At 47.2% G+C, this 19,672-nt stretch overlaps 1 protein-coding gene across 11 annotated transcripts in view; it reads left to right on the top strand.

The window, feature by feature from the left end:
* Nucleotides 1-19,672, top strand: part of RPH3A (rabphilin 3A) — a 285,353-nt gene that overhangs the window by 250,965 nt on the left and 14,716 nt on the right. For all 11 annotated transcript variants that reach the window (XM_073790165.1, XM_073790168.1, XM_073790159.1 and 8 more), the window contains 10 exons: nt 1,590-1,719; nt 3,119-3,205; nt 5,587-5,752; nt 8,978-9,016; nt 9,116-9,268; nt 10,537-10,623; nt 12,329-12,391; nt 13,447-13,686; nt 15,867-15,946; nt 18,659-18,733. In XM_073790165.1, coding sequence (XP_073646266.1) covers nt 1,590-1,719; nt 3,119-3,205; nt 5,587-5,752; nt 8,978-9,016; nt 9,116-9,268; nt 10,537-10,623; nt 12,329-12,391; nt 13,447-13,686; nt 15,867-15,946; nt 18,659-18,733 — 1,120 coding nt within the window. The remainder of the gene's footprint in view (nt 1-1,589; nt 1,720-3,118; nt 3,206-5,586; nt 5,753-8,977; nt 9,017-9,115; nt 9,269-10,536; nt 10,624-12,328; nt 12,392-13,446; nt 13,687-15,866; nt 15,947-18,658; nt 18,734-19,672) is intronic.

The following is a 19,672-nucleotide window of genomic DNA, read 5'->3' as shown; positions in this document are numbered from 1 at the left end:
GTATAAGCTGCTATTGTATGTCACTTGACATTCAACTCAGCTTACTTTTGCTGGATACAAATTTGGGAAGTGGCCTGCCTTCATTCATTCATTTGTTCATTCATTCATTGGTTCGACCATCATGTGTGAGCACTCACTGTGGACCCCAGGTACCGTTCTGTTCCTGAGGACGCAGCAGGGAACAGGACAGACAAGATCCCCAGCCCAGGGGAGCTCAGAGTCTAGGAAGGCAGCCAGGTATGGACTCACAATTAACTAATTACTTAATGTAGACAATTCCACAATTACTTACAAATGTGACAAGTGCTATGCAGAAGGGTTGCCAAAAAAGTAAATAAAATGGATGGTCGGAGAAGGCTTCTAAGAGGAGGTGATATTTTAACCGGAATATGAAGGATAAGGAGAATCTAGGCAGGAAAAGTATGTGTGTGTCTGTGTGTGTGTGTGTGTGAGAGAGAGGGAGATCACCAATATGTGTAATGAGGGAGTGCTGCATTCCAGGCACAAGGACCAGAATGTGCAAAAGTGCTGAGGCAATTAGGAGAACTAGAACTCAAAGAAGGCCAGTGTAACCAGAGCAGTGGTTCTTAAACTTTTGTCAAAATCCCCTGGAAGGCTTGTTTAGACAGATTGCTGCCCCACCCCCGGAGTCTCTGATTAGGGTTGTTGTGGAATGGGGCCCAAGAATTTGCATTTCTAACAAGTTCCCAGGTGACACTGATGCTGATGGTCTGGTCATCACACTTAGTGAACCACTGAGCTAGAACATTGAAGCAAGACCAAGAGGACGAAGAGGTTTGGGGTTTCATCTGGGGCCAGACCACGTAAGGTCATGGAAACCTCATGGAATGAGAACCAACTAAAGGTTTTAAAGGGAAGTGGGAGTGCCATGATCAGATTTATGTTTTAGGAATATCACCAAGGCTGTGATGGGGAGAACAGACGGTAGAAGGCATGAATGAAGAAAGCATGGAGACTAAGGGGTTAGTCATCCAGGGGAGAGATGTCAGTGGCTTGGTTGAGGTGAAGACGGAGAGAAATGGGTGGATTCCAGAAGTGTTAGAGCGTTAGACATGATAGGATTTGGTTGGGTCATTGAATGTCCGGGAGGAGGGGCTCAGGAAGACCCTGTAGGTTTCTGGTTCAAGCAAGTTAGCAGATAGTGGTGCCATTTCCTGAGAATGGGAGCAGGTTTGCTGGGGATGAGGATGAAGAGCAGCCAGGATGAAGAGTTCAGTTGAAAGCACAAGTTTGAGACCCAAGTGAAGACGTCATACAGACCATTAGATAAACAGATCTGGGCCTCCGAAGACAGTTTATGGAGGAGGTGACATGAGAAAAGACTCGATAAGGTTCTTAATCTGAAGTTGGTAGAATAGATGGACTTTGGGGATGTCGGAGGGGTTCCGTGATGTTCTGAAAATATATCAGAATGTATGTGCCTTTTTCTGGGGAGGGGTCCAGTAGTCATTATCAGATACTCAAGAGTCTGTGACTCCAAGAAGGTTAAGACCATCAGCCAGATAATGAGGGAGAAGCTGGTGGTCCCTGGTCCTTTGAGGTCCGTATAACCCTGACTCTGCTTCCAGGCGCCTGGTGGACCGTCTGGAGAACATGAGGAAGAACGTGGCTGGGGACGGGGTGAACTGCTGCATACTGTGTGGAGAACAGCTGGGGATGCTGGGCTCTGCCTGTGTAGTGTGTGAGGACTGTAAGAAGGTACCATCGCCCTCCCCTTCCCTGCTTCCCCGCTCATCACATGCATAGGGGCTAGGCCTGGGCTCCAGCCTTTGGGGGCCTTGGGTCTTGGGGATGGAGCTTGGATCGGGAAAGGTAGTTGCCAGAATATGATTCCTTCTGGGATGCTCCCGTGCCCAGCTGTATTCCGAGGTAACCCTGATCCTGGTTCTTCCCCTAGAAGTCACTCTGACCCTTCTGTCTCCTTGGAGCTCAGCTCCATCCAGGATGAACTTGGGAGACTGAAGTAGGACATGAACTATGGTTGAGCCTGCAAGTATCCTGGTTGTGGCTTAGCAAGTTATAGGTCAGGCTAAAGAGCATGCTGGGGGAATTCCCTGGCGGTCCAGTGGTTAAGACTCCTCGCTTCCACTGCAGGGGACACGGGTTCAATCCCTGGTTGGGGAACTAAGATCCCGCATGCTGCACAGTGTGGCCAAAAAAAAAAAAGCATGCTGGGCTTGTGTCTACATGGAAGACACGTGTACATGGAAGCCCTACCCAGCATTCTCTACCCTGGGGTACAGTTCAAGCCACTTAGAAAGCCCCTCTCTAGCCAAGTTAGGCCAAGTTAGACTTTGGTCATCTTAAGCATTCACTCTTGAAGGGGAGTCTCCCCGTGCTCTCTCCACCCTGCACCCTCTCCTCAAGCTGTTTGAACTTGACGATTCCAGGACAGAAATACAACTGTCCTTGGGTCTGTCTGATTCCCAGGAAAGGAGTTCAGGGGAGTGACCCAGCTGGAGATATCCATAATGTCACTTGGCATCTCCTACTTGGGGTCCCATTTAGCATTTAGAATGGAATATTGGGGAAAGGTTATCTACTCCAAAAAACTTGCCTTCTGTAGTTGACTAGATAGTGAGAATTTTGTGACCTATTTGTTTTGACTTCCAGAAAACTCAGCCAAAATTATAATGTTCCATCATATAGTCATGGCATTTACTCAGATAACGTCTTTCTCCATAAGGAGTTGAACCTGTAGTCATAGTCTAGGGTGTCTCAGATTCATTTGGGAAAGAAAGAAGAAATAAAGTAATAAAATGGATATACAGTCTCTCATGATTAAAAAATCATGTCAGTGATCTCCCTTGTATGGATGTTGAAAACTCCAACCCCACAGGGACTCTTGGAGAATCCCTTCATCCCGTGCTTGGGAATGACTCCAGTTCTTGTTATCAAAAATCAAGACTCAGATTGGAACTTTATTCTAACTGGCCTTGGTCATGGAAGGGACGTGAGGAAAGGAGAGTTCTGTTGCTTTATGTCCATCAAGGGAGAATAGGGCTTCATTGCCACCATTGCCAGCCACTTCTCCTGATCACCGGCAGCTCCAAGCCTGGCATATCTGAGTGTGCACTGGGCTATGTTTTGTCCCCAGAATGTCTGCACCAAGTGTGGGGTGGAGACCTTCAACAGCCGCCCACACCCTGTGTGGCTCTGCAAAATCTGCATCGAGCAGAGAGAGGTGAGTGGATTGGTCCCATTCAGCTCCTGGAGCATCCTCCCTCCTTTGTACGGTTCCCCCTTCCTTGCTATAACTAGGGGAGTAAGGTGGCAGTTGGGGGGCTGGGGAACCTGCTCAGGCACATGTCTTAAGGGATTGGTATAAAAGGAACCAGCTCAGCTGTGAACACTGGCAGGACACAGTATTTGAATGAATTTCTTTTCTCACCTCTCGCTTCTGTGACTTTTCCTTCTCTCCCTCCCTGCTCTCTTATTCATTGCCCTCTGACATCCATTATTCCCTACTCCCCATTTCTCATCTTCTGGGTCTTCCCCTACTGCCACCTTCTCTTTCCCTCTACTTCACTTCTTGTCTCACACTTTCCCTCATTTTCTTTTCTTTCCCTGTACAGATCTTCCTCAACTTACAATGGGGTTGCGTCCCGATAAACCCATCGTTACGTGGAAAATGCATTTAATACACCTAATCTAGTGAACGTCATAGCCTAGCCTACCTTAAATATGCCCAGGGCATTTACATTAGCCGACAGCTGGGCAAAATCATCTAAGACAAAGCCCATTTTATAATAAGTGTTGAGTATCTCCTGTAATTTATTGAATACTGTACTGAAGGTTAAAAAAAAAAGAGGGGCTTCGCTGGTGGCGCAGTGGTTGAGAGTCTGCCTGCCGATGCAGGGGACACGGGTTCGTGCCCCGGTCCGGGAAGATCCCACATGCCGCAGAGCGGCTGGGCCCGTGAGCCATGGCCACTGAGCCTGCGCGTCCGGAGCCTGTGCTCTGCAACGGGAGAAGCCACAACAGTGAGAGGCCCGCATACCGCACACACACACAAAAAGAATAGCTGCATGGGTACAGAATCATCGTCAGTGTACAGCTGTTTCCCATCGTGATCGTGTGGCTGACTGGGAGCTGTGGCTCCCTGCCCCTGGTTAACATCACGAGACAGTATCCGATCGAGTATTGCTAGCCCAGGAAAAGATCAAAATTCAAAATTCGAAAAGGACTTCCATGGCAGTCCAGTGGTTAGGACTCCGAGCTTCCACTGCAGGGGGTGTGGGTTCGATCCCTGGTCAGGGAACTAAGATCCTGCATACTGCATGGTGTGGCAAAAAAAAAAAAAAAAAAAATCAAAATTTGAAGTACGGTTTTTATTGAATGCATATCGATTTTGCAACACTGTAAATTCAAAAATATCATAAGAAAACCATTGTAAGTCGAGGGCCGTCTGTACTCTCCTCCTCAGAGCTCTTTTTTCCCTTTCATCCTTATCTCCTCTGCCTTTTCTTCTTTCTCTCTTTGCCTCTCACCCTTCACACTTCTTCCTCTTGCACTGTCTTCACTCTATCTCTGTTTTTTTCTCTCATGGAATCTTTCTCTTACCTAGGCTTGCTTTTTATTACCCACTTTGTCCCAATTAACTCCCTTCACCTTTTCCCAATTTCTTCATCACTCATCTTCTGCTGCAGATTCCTGCCTTGGAGACTGTTGCAAGGACCATATTTCCCTCAATATCAGTCAGGGTCCTGGGAGAACAGATGGCACAGTCCATCAGGATTATCAAGGAAGCTTTGATAAAGGTGCTGTTTGCAAGGGTCTGGGCTTGGATAAGGAAGATCAGCGAGGCGTGGTGAAGCTCGCAGCACCAGCAATAGCAGGGTTGCTGATACCACTCCTGAGACTGAAGGAGTGGAGGAGGGAGCAGTTACCAGACTGGACACTGGGTATCAACCAGCAGGAATGTAGCCACTGCCTGCCTAGCAAGGAGGGAGCCAAGGGACTCAGTACCCTGACCTCACTATCTTCTTTCCGCCGATCCCCCACTGATGCTCTCCTTGACCAGATCCACCTGGAAGGTAGAGATCAAGAAATTCCAGTTACTGTAGTCCTTACTGGTCAGCTTCCTGGGGCACAGAGCAGGGTGAAAAAAGATGTAGAACCAATCTGAAGGGGCAACAGAAGATGTCCAACACACTGCCCCAGGTGGAACGCTAATCCACAAGGCAGGGAAAAGGCCAGAGGTCTTGGGGAGGATGTACGTGGATCATCGTCTTTACAGCAGCCAGTGTAGTAGGGAGCACAGCACATTTAAGAGGTGGGAGACTTGGTGTCAGTCCACTCTCTGGCTGTGTAACCTTATACCTGTTCATAACCTTTCTGATATTCAACTGTTTCCATCAAGAGGTTGGTTATTCTCTATTGAGTGTTCAGGGATATTGTGTGAATCAAATAAGATTTGTGAAAGCTGTGTACTGGTGAGAAAATGCACTGCCTATTGTGTCAGTGCTCTGTGAGCAGGGAGAAAAGTGAAAAATTGGCTCTTGTGAAGGCAGGAGTGATAGGGCTTGGCTGTCGTGTCTTCATGTTCTACCTCTCCTCCCCCAGGTGTGGAAGCGCTCTGGAGCATGGTTCTTCAAGGGCTTCCCCAAACAGGTCCTCCCACAGCCTATGCCCATAAAGAAGACCAAGCCCCAGCAGCCAGCCAGTGAGCCCGCTGCCCCTGAGCAGCCCACCCCTGAGCCCAAACACCCTGCCCGGGCTCCAACTCGAGGTAGGAAAATACAGCTTCTCCTTTCAGAACCAAGGACGGGTCTTGGCTAACTGGTCTACCTGAAGGGTGCCCTGACATCATGTTTGTGTTTCTACCCAGTTGGTGGACAGCCAGCCTCTGGGCTTGGGTCTAGGTCCCCTGTGTCTCCTTCACAGCTCATCACAAACCTTTATCAAAAAGATAGTTCAGGGAACTCTCCAGCAATGCCAGGCTGCCAAAAGACTTTGTTGTCATCCCTGATGGAGTATTGAGAGGTATAACAGAGGTGGAAATCAAAATTAGGAACTGAGAAAGACTCCCAACATCAAAATACACGCTGGAGTCTGGGGGACGGGGGAAAGGGGGCTTGCTGAGAAGGCCTTCTTTGCTCCTGATTAAAAATGAAAGATGAATAGCAAGGAAATTAGTAAAAGAAAATTACCACTACTCTGGACATTACCACTATTATCTAAGTATTATTATTAATTATTAAAATGATGGTAAAAAAGGGAGAGACAAAGCAATAAAAAGAAAAAATATGACCCCAATGAAAACACATTTTAATATATTAAGGCCACTAAGACTGACCAGATAAAGCCCTTGCAATACTTTCAATTAGCTAAGTGATAAAATCTGGTCTGAATGACAGTTCTAGAGTTTGAGCGCAGTCAGTGCTTCTAAAAGGAAGGTTATAGTTGAAGGTCTCAAAAATGGAAGTGTCCAACTATAACTTCTCAAGGTGCCCGCTACAGTGTCTGGCAGTCAAAAGGCACTCAACAAATACTTTCATCCTGGCAAGCCATCAGCAGTTTCTGCTCCTTGCAGAGACTCATCAAATTGTCAGCCTATACTGCATCCCTGAGAAGCCCCACGTTTCCACCTCTAGAACATCTTTCTTCCTGGTTAAACATTACTCCCTCTAGGCTGAGAAGACTGCGTAGCTTTACTGTCAAGATCTTGAACATGGGAGCCCAGGAAGACCTGAGTTTGAATTCCAGCTCTGCCACTTACAAGTCATGTGAGCTTGGATGAGTGACCTAACCTCTCTAAAACTCTTTCCTCATCTATAAAATGAGATTAATAACTCACTGGGTTATTTTGAAGATTAAATGAGATGCTACAGGCATACCTCATTCTATTACACTTTGCTTTATTGCACTTCATAGTCACTGCAATTTTTTATAAACTGAAGGTTTGTGGCAACCCTGCATCAAGCAAGTCTGTCGGTGCCATTTTTCCTGCTCACTTTGTCTCTCTGTGTCACATTTTGGTAATTCTCACAGTATTTCAAACTTTTTCATTATTATTATATTTGTTATGGTGATCTGTGATCGGTGATCTTCAATGTTACTATTGTAATTGTTTTGGCTTTTTTTCACAATAAAATATTTTAAATTAAGGTATGTGCATTTTTAAGACACAATGCTGTTTCACACTTAATAGACTACAGTATAGGGTAAACATAACTTTTATATGCAGTGGGAAAAAATTCACGTGACTCACTTTTTTTGTGATATTCGCTTTATGGCAGTGGTTTGGAACTGAACCTACAATATCTCCAAGGTATGCCTGTACATGTACAGTACTTTGCAGAGTGCAGCACTTAGTAAATGTTGGCCAATAGTACATAATATTAATCACCTATACACAGACACGTACACTTACACACATAAATGGTATGAATTAGCTTATTATATAAACTCTAGTCAAAACAAATGACTCTGAAAATATTCACCTCATTGGAAAGAAGTAACATCACCTGCATTGCATAGCAACTCCTAAACAATTGTTGGCAATAACATCTAGTGCTGGTGAATATGTGGAGAAATGATGGTATAAACTGTTGGTAAGACTATAAGTCACCCCCAGCCTCTTCAAAAGTAATATGGCAGAGGTTATTAAAATTTGAAGTGTATATACTATTTGATCCAACAGTCCCCCTCTGGGAATATATTTAACAGCAAGAAAAGTACCCATGTAAAAGACATATGTATAATCGTATTTATTGCATCGTTGTTTATGGTAGCAAAAATACTGAAAAAAACTAAGCGTTCATTAACGGGGTAATTGTTGAATAGATTATGGTATATCCACACCATGGTGTATTAAGCATCTTTTAAAATTGAATGCTATAGGGACTTCCCTAGTGGTCCAGTGGTAAAGAATCCGCCTTCCAATGCAGGGAACGCAGGTTCGATCCCCAGTAGGGGAACTAAGATCCCACATGCCATGGGGCAACTAAGCCTGTGCACCACAACTACTGAGCCTGTGTGCCTCAACGAGAGAACCCGTGTGCCGCAAACTACAGAGCCCATGTGCCCTGGAGACTGCGCGCCACAACTAGAGAGAGAAAACATGTCGCAACTAGAGAGAAGCCCGCGTGCTGCAACGAAAGATCCCGTGTACTGCAACTAAGACCTGATGCAGCCAAAAAAAAATAATAAAGAAAATAAATAAAGTAAATAAATATTTTTTAAAAATTGAATGATGTAAATGTATATTGTAGATTTGGAATTATACCCATGATATGAGCTTTCAATATTCTCTTAATGAACAGTTACGGAACACCTAGTGAGTTCCAGGCTCTGTTCTATGCCCCAGGGAATCAGTGAATGGAACAGATAAGATCCATGCTCTCATGCAATTAAAATTCTAGTGGGGGAAACAGATGCTCAACAAACAGCAAATGCAAATACAACATAATATCAGGTAGTGATAAGTGCCAGGAAGAAAAATGAAACAGGTAGAGGGGATAGAGGCTTCATGTTGGACAGAATGGCCAGAGAAGGGCTGTCTGAGAGATGATATCTGGGGAGAAACCTGACCAAGGTGATAAAGAGGGCTCATAGAATCTTCGGAAATACCGTGTGCAAAGGGTTTGAGGTTGGAGCATGCTTGGTGAGTTCTGGGGAAATTCAAATTAAGTGAACAAAGCACATTCTAGAAACAGTACGTAGCCCATGATCCCAATTTGTTTGCAATGGAAATAATGTGAAATTTGTAGATAGGCTCTATATCAAAGGGGAAGTTGGGAAAAGAAAGTTTTAATTTTTTTTTTGAAGTTCTTGGGAATGGTGGATGGGCCCTTTTGTGAGCTCCTTAAGTGTCAGCTCTCCAGAAGACATCAAATATTGGGGATTTGCCAAATAGTTCATTTGGGTTTTTCCATAGGATGTTACAGAAAAACCCAGGTGAACATTTTGGCCAACCCAATACATACTTCTCATCAGTTTTCTCTCTCTCCAGGTGACTCTGATGACAGGAGGGGCCCAGGTCAGAAGACAGGTGGGTTCTGCCGACTCTGTCTTCTGCTTTTGAGACAGGAGTCCTTTTCCCCATTCCTCCATTGCCTTTTCTCCCTTCAATTCATGCTTTTCCTTTCAGGCCCTGACCTGGCCTCTGCTCCTGGGCAAGGAAGCTATGGGCCTCCTGTGCGCAGGGCCTCCGAGGCACGAATGAGCTCATCTAGCCGGGACTCAGAGAGCTGGGACCAGAGCCACGGCGGAGCTGCTGGTGACCCCAGCCGGGGCTCAGCAGGTGAGAGAGATGGGCAAATCCAGACAGGCTTCCTGGATGAGGAGAATCAAAAGGAATGGGGAGAACAGTGGTTTTTTTCATTTATTCATTGGCGCTCGGTAGGCATTCAATGAACACTTGTTGAATGAGTGAGTGAGTGAATGAGTGAGTGAGTGAGTGGATGGATGGATGGATGGATGGATGGATGGATGAACAAGGACCCAAATGAACAAGCAAATGGAAGTGCTAATGCAGGACCCTGGGACAAGAATTTGTAAGCCCCAGCCAGAGGTGGCAAAGCACTTTCTGTCATGATCATTCAAGCATCTCTCCAGTGAAAAATATTTGGATTCAGGAAAGGTGGGATCTAGCCCAGTGAGGTGAGAGAAGACAGGGTATTCTTCTAGGAATGTCATACTTTCTCAGTACCAGGAACTGCTGTGTATATCATCCCCATTTGATCCCCCAGCTGCTCTGCAGGAGGCAGTAGCATCTAATAGTCTCAGGTAGACTCTGGAGACCAAATGCCTGAGTTCAAACCCTGGCTCGGCTACTAACCAGCCAAGAGACGTTAGGTGAGCTCCTTAACCCCTCTGTGCCACAGTTTCCCCGTTTGTAAAATGGAGCTAATAAAGCACTCACCTCAAAGGGTGTAGAGATGAAATAAGTTCTTATAAAAATGTTAATCAAGTGGGTAGAGTTGTTGCCTCCATGAAGCATCTGCAGTTCAGAGAGGGTAAGTGACCAGCCCAAAGACACACAGCTTATAAAAGAAAAATCTGGGATGCAAAGCTAGGTCCATGCGAAGATAAGAACAGTCTTTCAATAATTATAAAGTAATATCAACATCTGCCAGATGTTGAGTGTCTACTACATGCCAGGCACTGTTCTGAGCATTTTACATGTATTGTATTATTGTGTCTCCACCACAACCTTATGAGGTAAGTACTGTTATCCCCATTTGATGGATGAGGAGACTGAGGCCCAAAGAGGATAGGTCATTTGTGCAAGGTCACAGATGTCGGAAGCAACGTCACAGAACCTGAGCTTTTCAACATCCATGTTGTTGCAGTGAGTTGCCCAGGGGCATCTGAGTATTGGAAAGAGAGAACACACGGAGGGGAGGAGAAGAGGGTCTGAAAGAGCTGGAAGTGTCAGGGGGCTGCATCCAGTTCACACCCAGAGGACCATGCCTCATGCCGGCTGACTGGTCCCAGGCTTCTTCCTGCTTTGACTGTGTGTGAGTGTGTGTGTGTGCGATATGACAGGCTCTTTCCTTTCCCCTGCAGGTTTGAGACGGGCCAACTCAGTGCAGGCCTCTAGACCCACCCCGGCTTTGATACAGAGTCCAGCGCCCCCCCAGCCTGGGCAGCCAGGTACGTGCCACTCACCCACCCGCCCAGGCTGTCACTCAGCTGTGACCCCAATACCTCCCACCGTTGCTTGCGGAACCCGCTGGGCTTTCTGCAAAGCTGCAGCCACCACCAAACCCTAAACTCTTTGAAGACCTTTAGAATGAATAATACTCTAGGCTGGGAAGCTGGTGGGGGTGGGAGGAAGGGTAGCATCATATCTACCTAAATGCAAGAAGTGACAGTACTTCATCCCTCACTGTTTCCCACCTTCTGACGTCATCACTCCAATTTCACAATTTTTACCACATGCGCCTATGATCTGCCCTCTTATTTCCTTAATGTTTTCTTCAAATTGACCTCCTTTAAGAACATAATTGAGAGAAGTTATCATAAACTCTTTCAAGGAAATTTTAAGGACTTCAGACTTAAGGAAAAGGCAAAGGTTCTCAGACAGATATGTGAGATTCAGGAAGAAATGGTGGGCAAAGAGATTAGTAATGTGAGAAAATCTGAACATATATGGCTTGTGTAAAACAATGGAAATAATTCCTAATTGGTGCAGTTAAAATCTGTTATTTTAAAAGAAACCTATAATAATGGCATAAGTGGGAAACCAGTATTCCATACCAGAAAAAGAGAGTATATTAGTTTGCTAGGGCAGCCATAACAAATATCACAAACTGGGTGGCTTAAAATAACAGAAATGTATTGTCCCACAGTTCTAGAAGCCAGAAGTCCAAAATCAAGGTGTAGCCAGGGTTGGTTCCTTCCTTCCTGTCCCAGCCTCTTCTCTTGCTTCTGGGGGCCTCGGGCATTCCTTGGCTTGTGGATGTGTCTTCACATCATCTTCCTTCTATGCATGGGTCCCTGTGTGTCCAAATTTCCCCTCTTTATAAGGGCATAGTCATATTGGATTAGGGCTAACCCTAATGGCATCATCTTAACTTGATCACCTGCAAAGATGATCAAATATTCACATTCACAGGGACTGGGGGTTAGGACTTGAACATTTTTTTGGAGAACACCATTCAACCTATTGTGGGGGGCTGTCATAAAAATTAATGTGCTGAAAATACATTGCAGGTGCAATGACATTCTCAGTACTCTGGCCTGCTGAAGGTTCGGAGCCTGAGGCCTGTCCTCTTTTGCTCAAAAGGGACATTTACAAAGGTTAGAGAAGTGTTAAAGTAGCACCTAGATGAGACTTTTCCCATGACGGGATCAGTATGGAAAGGCAATGGGAACCCAGAATGACTTTCTCACTCTGTCATTGGATGTTATTTCATGCCCCATCCCTGTGGCTCTCCCCCACATCCCAAGCTTCGGAAATGTAGTTATATAGAATCCTCTGGACCAGTAATGACCCCGTAATAATGGTGGACTCAAAGCCTGGACTTGCCCGTTACCTTGCAAGCGATTCTTGCTCCATTTGTTTGTCGACCTCATAACAGCCAACAAAACATGAAGAGCAGGTAATACCTGCTCATCCCCACTTCACAGAGGAGGAAGCTGAGGCCCAGAATGGAAGGATTTGGGCTTGAAGCCAGGGCTTTCCAACACCAGAATCCCCCAATGGGACTGTTCCTGCAACCCTGGGTACCTCTGCACATCACCTGCTGCCCCTGGGCCTGTGTCCACACCTGTGAAACGAGGGGTCCTCAGGGCAAATACCCAAATGATGCCGCCTTCTCTATTCCAAACTTCTTTCTCTCTTTGCCCCACTCAGGACCCCCAGGAGGCAGCAGACCCAGTCCCGGGCCAGCAGGACGTTTTTCAGATCAGAGACCAGGCAAGTGTTCGCCTCTTTCTGTGCCTGCGCAGGTGACCACCTCTTCCACTGACTGAGAGAGAGAGAGAGAGCAGGGGCTGCCAGACATTGGCCCATTCTGCATCCTGAGACCTATCTGATGAGCTCTAAGGGAATTCCCTAATTCTAAAACTCTAGAGAGTCTGTACTAAGATTAGATAGATAGAAAATGACAATACATACAGTGATTTAAGAGTATAAGCTGCCTGCATTCAAATCACTACTTCTTTACTTCCCAGCTCTGTGACCCTGGGCAAGTCACTTAACTTCCCAGAGCCTCAGTTTCCTTATCTCTAAAAGGAGAATAATCCAAGGACCTACCTCACAGAGTTGCTGGGAGGATTAAGTAAAACCAATACATGGAACACCTTAGCACGTGGCCTGCAATGTATGAAGACCACACCGAGTGACAGTGATTATTACACATGATATATATGCAGCAGCACCAATCACTACAACAGATTCATTGCTTTCTAATGCACCAGCTACTGTGCAAAGTGCTGTGCACATACTAGAAAATTTTTTAAATGATAGCTAATACTATTTGAGCACCTTCAGGTCTTAAAATTCCCATCTTACAGGTGAGAAAACTGAGGCCCAGAGATAAGTAATCTTGCTCCAGCTGAGATTCAAATCCAGGCTGTCTGGCTTCAGAGCCCATACCAGTGAGGGCTCTCAGTGAGGTCTGTTTTGCTCATGGAACTTGTTATAAAACATAGATTCCAAGGCCCCACCACAGGGCCTGCAGATTCTAGATGGAGCCTGGGAACCTGCATTTTTGCAAGCCTTCCTTGGGTGGCTTTGACAAAGGCAACATTCTGAGAACCGGTGAACGGCATGATGTGGCCCCCCTGTCCACTGGAAGTGGCAGTCCCCCATTGCAGGGCAGTGGGTGATTCTGGCACAAAGCTCGCCAAGCACCTGGTACACAGTAGGTGCCCATCACTCGTGGTAATGCTGCAGCATTTGTCACTGCTGTCGTTATGACACAGGGACTCAGCTGCCTCTTTCCCACCCTCTCCCCATCTCCCCTGCAGAGGTGGCTCTGAGTGACCCCACCTGTACAGGGGCCACCGCCCCACCGCGAGAGGAGAGAGTGGGGGGAGTTGGGGGCTATTCGGCAGTTGGAGCCAGGGAGGACCGAGCGGGCCACCCACCCTATTCCCAAGCGTCTGCTGCTGCTCCCCAGCCGGCCGTGGTCCCAGCCCACCAGCCCCCACGCCCAGCGGAGGAGGAGGAGGAGGAGGAAGCCAACAGCTATGATTCAGATGAAGCAAGTAGGTGACGCGTAACGGAGGGGTGGCTGGAAAAGTCACTTCAGCGGTCGCCCCCAGGGAAATAGGAATGGCTCTGGGGACAGCTCTGTACATCCCCAGCCCCCCAATATGCCAAACCTAATAAACATATTTACCAAGTTATAAAAATACAAATTCGTGTTACTAAATTCACAAAATGACATCAGCTTTCTAAAGTATAAGCGCATCTATTTTTTCACTGTTGTAAAAGACACATAACATCAACGTTAACGATTTACATAATTTTTTAAGAGTGCAATTCAACTATATTCACAAAGTTCTATTTGGTGGTTCCATAGAACTATCATATGACTCAGCAATTCCACTCCTAGGTGTATATATAGATAGAAATCTATTTTAATTGTTTCCCAGACTTTTTGGTGTGTGTCTTCTAAAAAGTCATTTTTTAACCATGACTTTAAAATTCCTGACACTTCCTCTTGCATCCATCCATTCAATGATTTATAAAGTGCCTGCTCTGTGCCACACACACACACCAGTGGCGCTTCTCCTGGGTGGGGCTGGGAGCAGCAGGGGAGAGCTGGGGTGGCCTTTGTGAGCTGCAGGGAAGCATAGATGGGTTGTGTCTGGACCTGATGCATGCTGTGGGGTTGGGGGAACGTTCTAAGAGCTCCTGGTCAGATGGGGAGACTGGACCCACTCAGAAGAAATGGACCAAGGGCTGTAATCGGCGGGATGGCTTTGGCCCATCGTGTCACCTCCCCTCGTTGTAAAAGGGAAAGCAAATACCATCTCCCATGCAGGGCTGAGGGGTCATAAACTGAGGTACCTGCTGAGAAAGGGCTTCATAAACCAGAAATCATTATTATATAGTGCGAAACACACGTGAGGAATTATTATTATATGACATGCACATCTGAGGTAATAATAGTCAACACTTGTTGAGCCCTTATTTTGTGCTGGGCACTTTTCTAACTGTGTTACGTGCACATGCTCAATTTAATTATCCCAGTGAGCCTGGGAATAGTTGCTTTTCCTATTCCAATTTCACAAATAAGGAGACAGAGGCTCGGAGAGGTTCAGGGACTTGTCCAAGTTCATATGGCCAGTGAGTGGAGGGACTGACAGTCTCATTGCTGCAGCAGGCCAGAGGCCAGACCTGGAGGGAATATCAGCTGTCCTGTCTCTCACAGGGGTCATGAGTCTGCAGGCTCAGGGGAAAGGAGTCTGAGGAGCCTACCCCCACCTCGCTGGCTGGGGGCTGTTTCTGCCCTGGAAATGCACCATGTCTATCCCATCTTCCTGGCTTTCCATATCCTGGTCCTTCTGCCTGGAGCAGTGGCCACTGCTCCTTCCATCTGCCTTAAGTGTCTCTTTGCTGACCTGCCAAGCCTAGAAGATCCCTCCCAGCTGGTGTATGTCCCTGTTAGGAGCTGTCCCTAGTGATTTATAACAAGCCTGTCTCTGTATTCAACTCCCTCCCTCACTCATGTCTATATTTGACAAGTATTTATTGAGCACCTACGAGGTGCCCCCAAACTATTCTAAGTGCTAGGGTTACCATGGCAAAAAAAGAAAAAAAATAATAACAGACAAGATGGCTGATCTAATGGGACTAATATTCTAGTGGAGAGAAACATACCAATGAGTTCATTTCAAATAAAGACAGAGCACCGTGAAGGAAATAAAATAGGGCGAATGACCATGAGGGTGGCTGCTTTAGATGGAGCAATCAGGGAGGGTTTCTCTGAGGAGGTGACATTTAAGCTGTGATGTGGATAATGAAAAGGCACTAGCCATGTGAGGATCTAGAGAGAGAGCATTCCAGACAGAGGCAACAGCAAATGCTGAGACTCATTTATTCCTTCAGCAAGTAAGTGAGCACAAACTGTGTGCCCTGCACTGTGCCCAGCGGGGACATAGCAGTGAACAGGGCAGTCACAGCCTTGCCCTCATGGGACTCTCAACCTAGCAGATGGAAGTCATTAAGTAGGCAATTGCACAAATGATTAACTGATCACAGGTGTGCTGAGGGTTCCAAAGAAGAGGAGGGTCTACCAGGATGGGGAGTCCAGAGGGACTGAGTCTTCCTCTCCTCTGTAGGCTCAATGGCTAGCCCAGACTGGGCACACGGTAAGTGCTCAGGAAATGTTTGTTGAATGAATTAATGTCCTCTTGGTACCTGCCTCTGTCTTCTTCAGCCACCCTGGGTGCCCTGGAGTTCAGCCTTCTCTACGACCAGGACAACAGCTCCCTGCACTGCACCATCATAAAGGCCAAGGTGGGTAAGGGGGCCAAGCTGGGGACCACTTAGGATGTTCTGGCATTTCTAGGGGACTTGGGGAGGGCATGGGTGACCATGTCTGTCTCCTGTCATTGCCTTGTCTATCTGTGACAGTGACAGTGATGAGGAAAGAGCAGGAATTAGCCACGGCCAATTCCTTTGCAGGGAGGACTTCCTCCGGGGAAGGTCCCAGAGGGGTTTCACTTAACTGCAGCTGCCTCCTGGGAGTGGAGGAAACCAAGCTTCAAGGGCAGAGCCAAGATCTGCCCAGCCCCATCCACACCCTCTGGAGGGGATCTCAGAGGTGTCACCTGGGAGCAGTGACAGCCTAACTTGACAGCTGACATGCCACTGAACAGCTCCTTCTATAGACGGGGCTGTCAAGCTGGAGCTACAGACTGAGTCAGGACTTATTGTTGCAGATACAAGGACAGTAATCTGGGCTTCTGGGGTGGGGAGGGGGGGCGAGGCAAACCAGATTGGAAGAGCATCTCCATGCTACAGGCTCCAGGGGCAGTGAGCCAACTTTACTGCAGCCCGCAAAGAAAGCTGGATGATGCCAATGCTAATCCCAGGAAGTAGTTGACCAGGATCTCCCCCTGCCCCAAGTCTGGTCTATAGAAAATAACAAGCAAGGTTCAGGAACCAGACTTCCTGGGTTCAAATACCAGCTCCGCCCCTCCTAGCTGTGGGATTTGGGGGAAGTTAACCTCTCTGTGCCTCAGGGATAATAATAGAGTCTCTTCCATGAGGATGTTGGTGAGTGTTACGTGGAAGGTGGCGGGGTGTCCCAGTTTGCACAGATGGTCCCCAGCTATGCCTGTTGCCTTGATGAAATAATTAAGAACTCTCCTTTCCACTCACAAAATGTCCCAGTTTGGATGATCAATAATGTATGAAATGCTTAACACAACTTCTAGATCAACGTACCCAGGTCACTTCTTCAGCAGGCACTTAGATGCATTTACACGTGCCCTCCAATAGCACAGTGAGGTAAGGCCCTACGTTATCTTATTTCATCTTCATAGGAACCTCTGAGGAAGAGATTATTATTAGCCCCATTGTACAGATGGGAAAACTGAGGCTTAGAAAGTTAAAGCCTGAGGCCACTCAGCTGGTAAGGGTTAGAGCTGGATTTGAATCCAGATGTAACCATCTCCAGCTCCAGAAATGGGGGAAAGCCACACCATTACAGCCCCCTTGCGACAGGGGTACAGAAAACTCAACGGCTTAGGGGCTGGGCTGGTAAAGAGATGAGAAAAACATGTGAGACATTAGGGAATGGTAGTAACTTTGGTAAACTAAACTGATGTGAGCAGGACCCAAACAAAGATGTTCAAGTTCAAATTTGAAAAACACAGCGTCTGCCAATTTGTAACCTCCCAATCCAAACAGACATTCCAGACATGTTTATTAAGTACCTACTCTGTACCAGGAACTACCCTAAATGTTGGGGAATATTAAAATGAGCGAGAATAGACTGTGCCCTCATGGAGAAATGGACAAGAACCCAGCACTATAGCATCTCCTGAGTATAGTATACCCTCTGGGGCTTTCTACAAATTATTTCTTCCCATTTAATCTTCACAACAAACCTATGAGGAAGGTTTCATCATCGTTCTCATTTTATAGATGGGGAAATTGAGGCACAGAGAGATTAAGGGACTTGCCCAAATCACACAGCCAGGAAGTGGTGGAGCTGGGATTTGAACCAGTGTTGTCCAGCTCAAAAGCCTATGCTCTTACCTTCTAGGCTACCCGGCCAGATTTCCTCCTTGCACCCCACTTTGTGGCCTCCTCTCCCCACCTAGTAGTAGCAAACGTTGTTCATACTGAACTTGTGCCAGGGCCAGAGTTCAGCCTTCACAGGTGAGATCTCATTTTACCCTCCAAGAATCCCATGAAGCAGGGTCTGTGATCAGCCCCACTGAACAGCTGGGGAAACTGAAGTCCCTGGAGATCACAGGGCACGATACATGGGATTGGGGATTAGTGCTGTGAGAGAAGAGAGTGGGAGCCCAGAGATAAGACACCTGCCTCAGCCAGGGCCTAGGGGGATGGGCAGAGCGTATCTGAGCCCCGGGAATTTTGGAACTGCTCATGTTAACAAGCCCAGCTTAACTCCTACCCCGGACAAACTGCTCTCCCCCACAGTGACTCATTTTAGCCATTTTAGCCATTTTAGCCAGCTCTGTGAGGGGGGCCAGGCAGAGATTGTGATCCCCATCATACGGATGGAGAAACTGCGGTCTCAGAAGTGAGTGCAAGGGCCAGGGCCAGAACTCAGGCCTCCTTTCGCTGGCCTTTCCTCCTCTCCCACCCATTCTGGGACATGTCCTCCCATCCCAGCAATAACAATCCAGCCTTGTTGGAGCACTTCCTGTGTGCCAGGTACTGTGCCAAGCACTTTACCGGTGGGATCACGTTTAAATCTCACCAGCCCATGAAGCATCCCATTTGACAGGTGAGGAAAATGAGACTCAGAGAGGTTAAGAAACTTGCCTAAGGTCACACATCCAGTAAGTGACTTGGCCAGGCTTTAAACCCCGTCTGCCGGATTCCAGTGCTCATTTCAAGATACTGCATTTCCCTTCTCTTTCTTTGCAAGGGGAAGCACACAGGATGGGGTGATAGCTGTGCCCATTGCCTGTGATAGCTGAGCGCCCAGCCCTCCCCAGGCCCTCACGCCACTGCCTTCTTCTCTTACAGGGACTGAAGCCCATGGATTCCAATGGCTTGGCCGATCCCTACGTTAAGCTGCACCTCCTGCCGGGAGCCAGCAAGGTACCATATGGCCTGGGCCTCTTGGCAAGGGGGGCACATGGGCTCTGGAAAGCACCCAAGGTTCCCAGCTTAGAGCCTAAAATAGCCCTCCCCAAACCCCCTCTTCCCTGATTGGCAAAGTTCTTACAAGGGGTAAGGGATGGGCCAGAGCCATTCTCCTTCAAGAGGCAGGGGCTCTGCTCATTTCTCTAACTCAGAAACCTGGGATCCAGGAGAGAAGCAGATACCCTGATTATGCCCTTGACCTGCTCAAACACCTTCAGGGCTCCCCAGTGCTGACCATGGTCCACCTCCCCCACCCATTTTTTGCCCCAGCCAAACATCTCTCAACAGAAATGACTAACTCTTTCCAGATAACTTGAGAAAAGGTTCTATTATTAAGAGAAAATTTACCCCCATCCCTTCCACCTTTCTGGAAGGGAAAGTGAGATTAATTCTCCTTTCTTTGGATTGACCCACTCAGAGCACATGGCTGGAAATGGACGTGTGCCTTCTTGGGCTTTATTTTTTGCTTTGTTGTGTTAATTTGACATGGATGTCCTAAAAACAAGGCTGCCTATATACTTGGTTACATGATCTTAGAAAAATGCCTTTCAAAAATCTCTGCAAGGGCTTCCCTGGTGGCGCAGTGGTTGGGAGTCCGCCTGCCAATGCAGGGGACACGGGTTCGTGCCCCAGTCTGGGAAGATCCCATATGCCACGGAGCGGCTGGGCCCATGAGCCATGGCTGCTGGGCCTGCGCGTCCGGAGCCTGTGCTCCGTGGCGGGAGAGGCCACAGTGGTAAGAGGCCCGCATACCGCAAAAAAAAAAAAAAAAAATCTCTGCAAGTATCAAATGCCCCATAAGACAAAAAAGGACACACACACACGCACACGCACACGCACGGGCACATACACTTTATCTCTTTTTTTGTTTGGATCAAGGAAAGACAGTCCCAC

This window comes from Tursiops truncatus, chromosome 13 (genome assembly GCF_011762595.2).
Source record: "Tursiops truncatus isolate mTurTru1 chromosome 13, mTurTru1.mat.Y, whole genome shotgun sequence".
Taxonomy (NCBI): Eukaryota; Metazoa; Chordata; class Mammalia; order Artiodactyla; family Delphinidae; genus Tursiops; species Tursiops truncatus.
The sequence above is the reverse complement of the archived record's forward strand: the minus strand, read 5'-3'. Positions and strand labels throughout refer to the sequence as shown.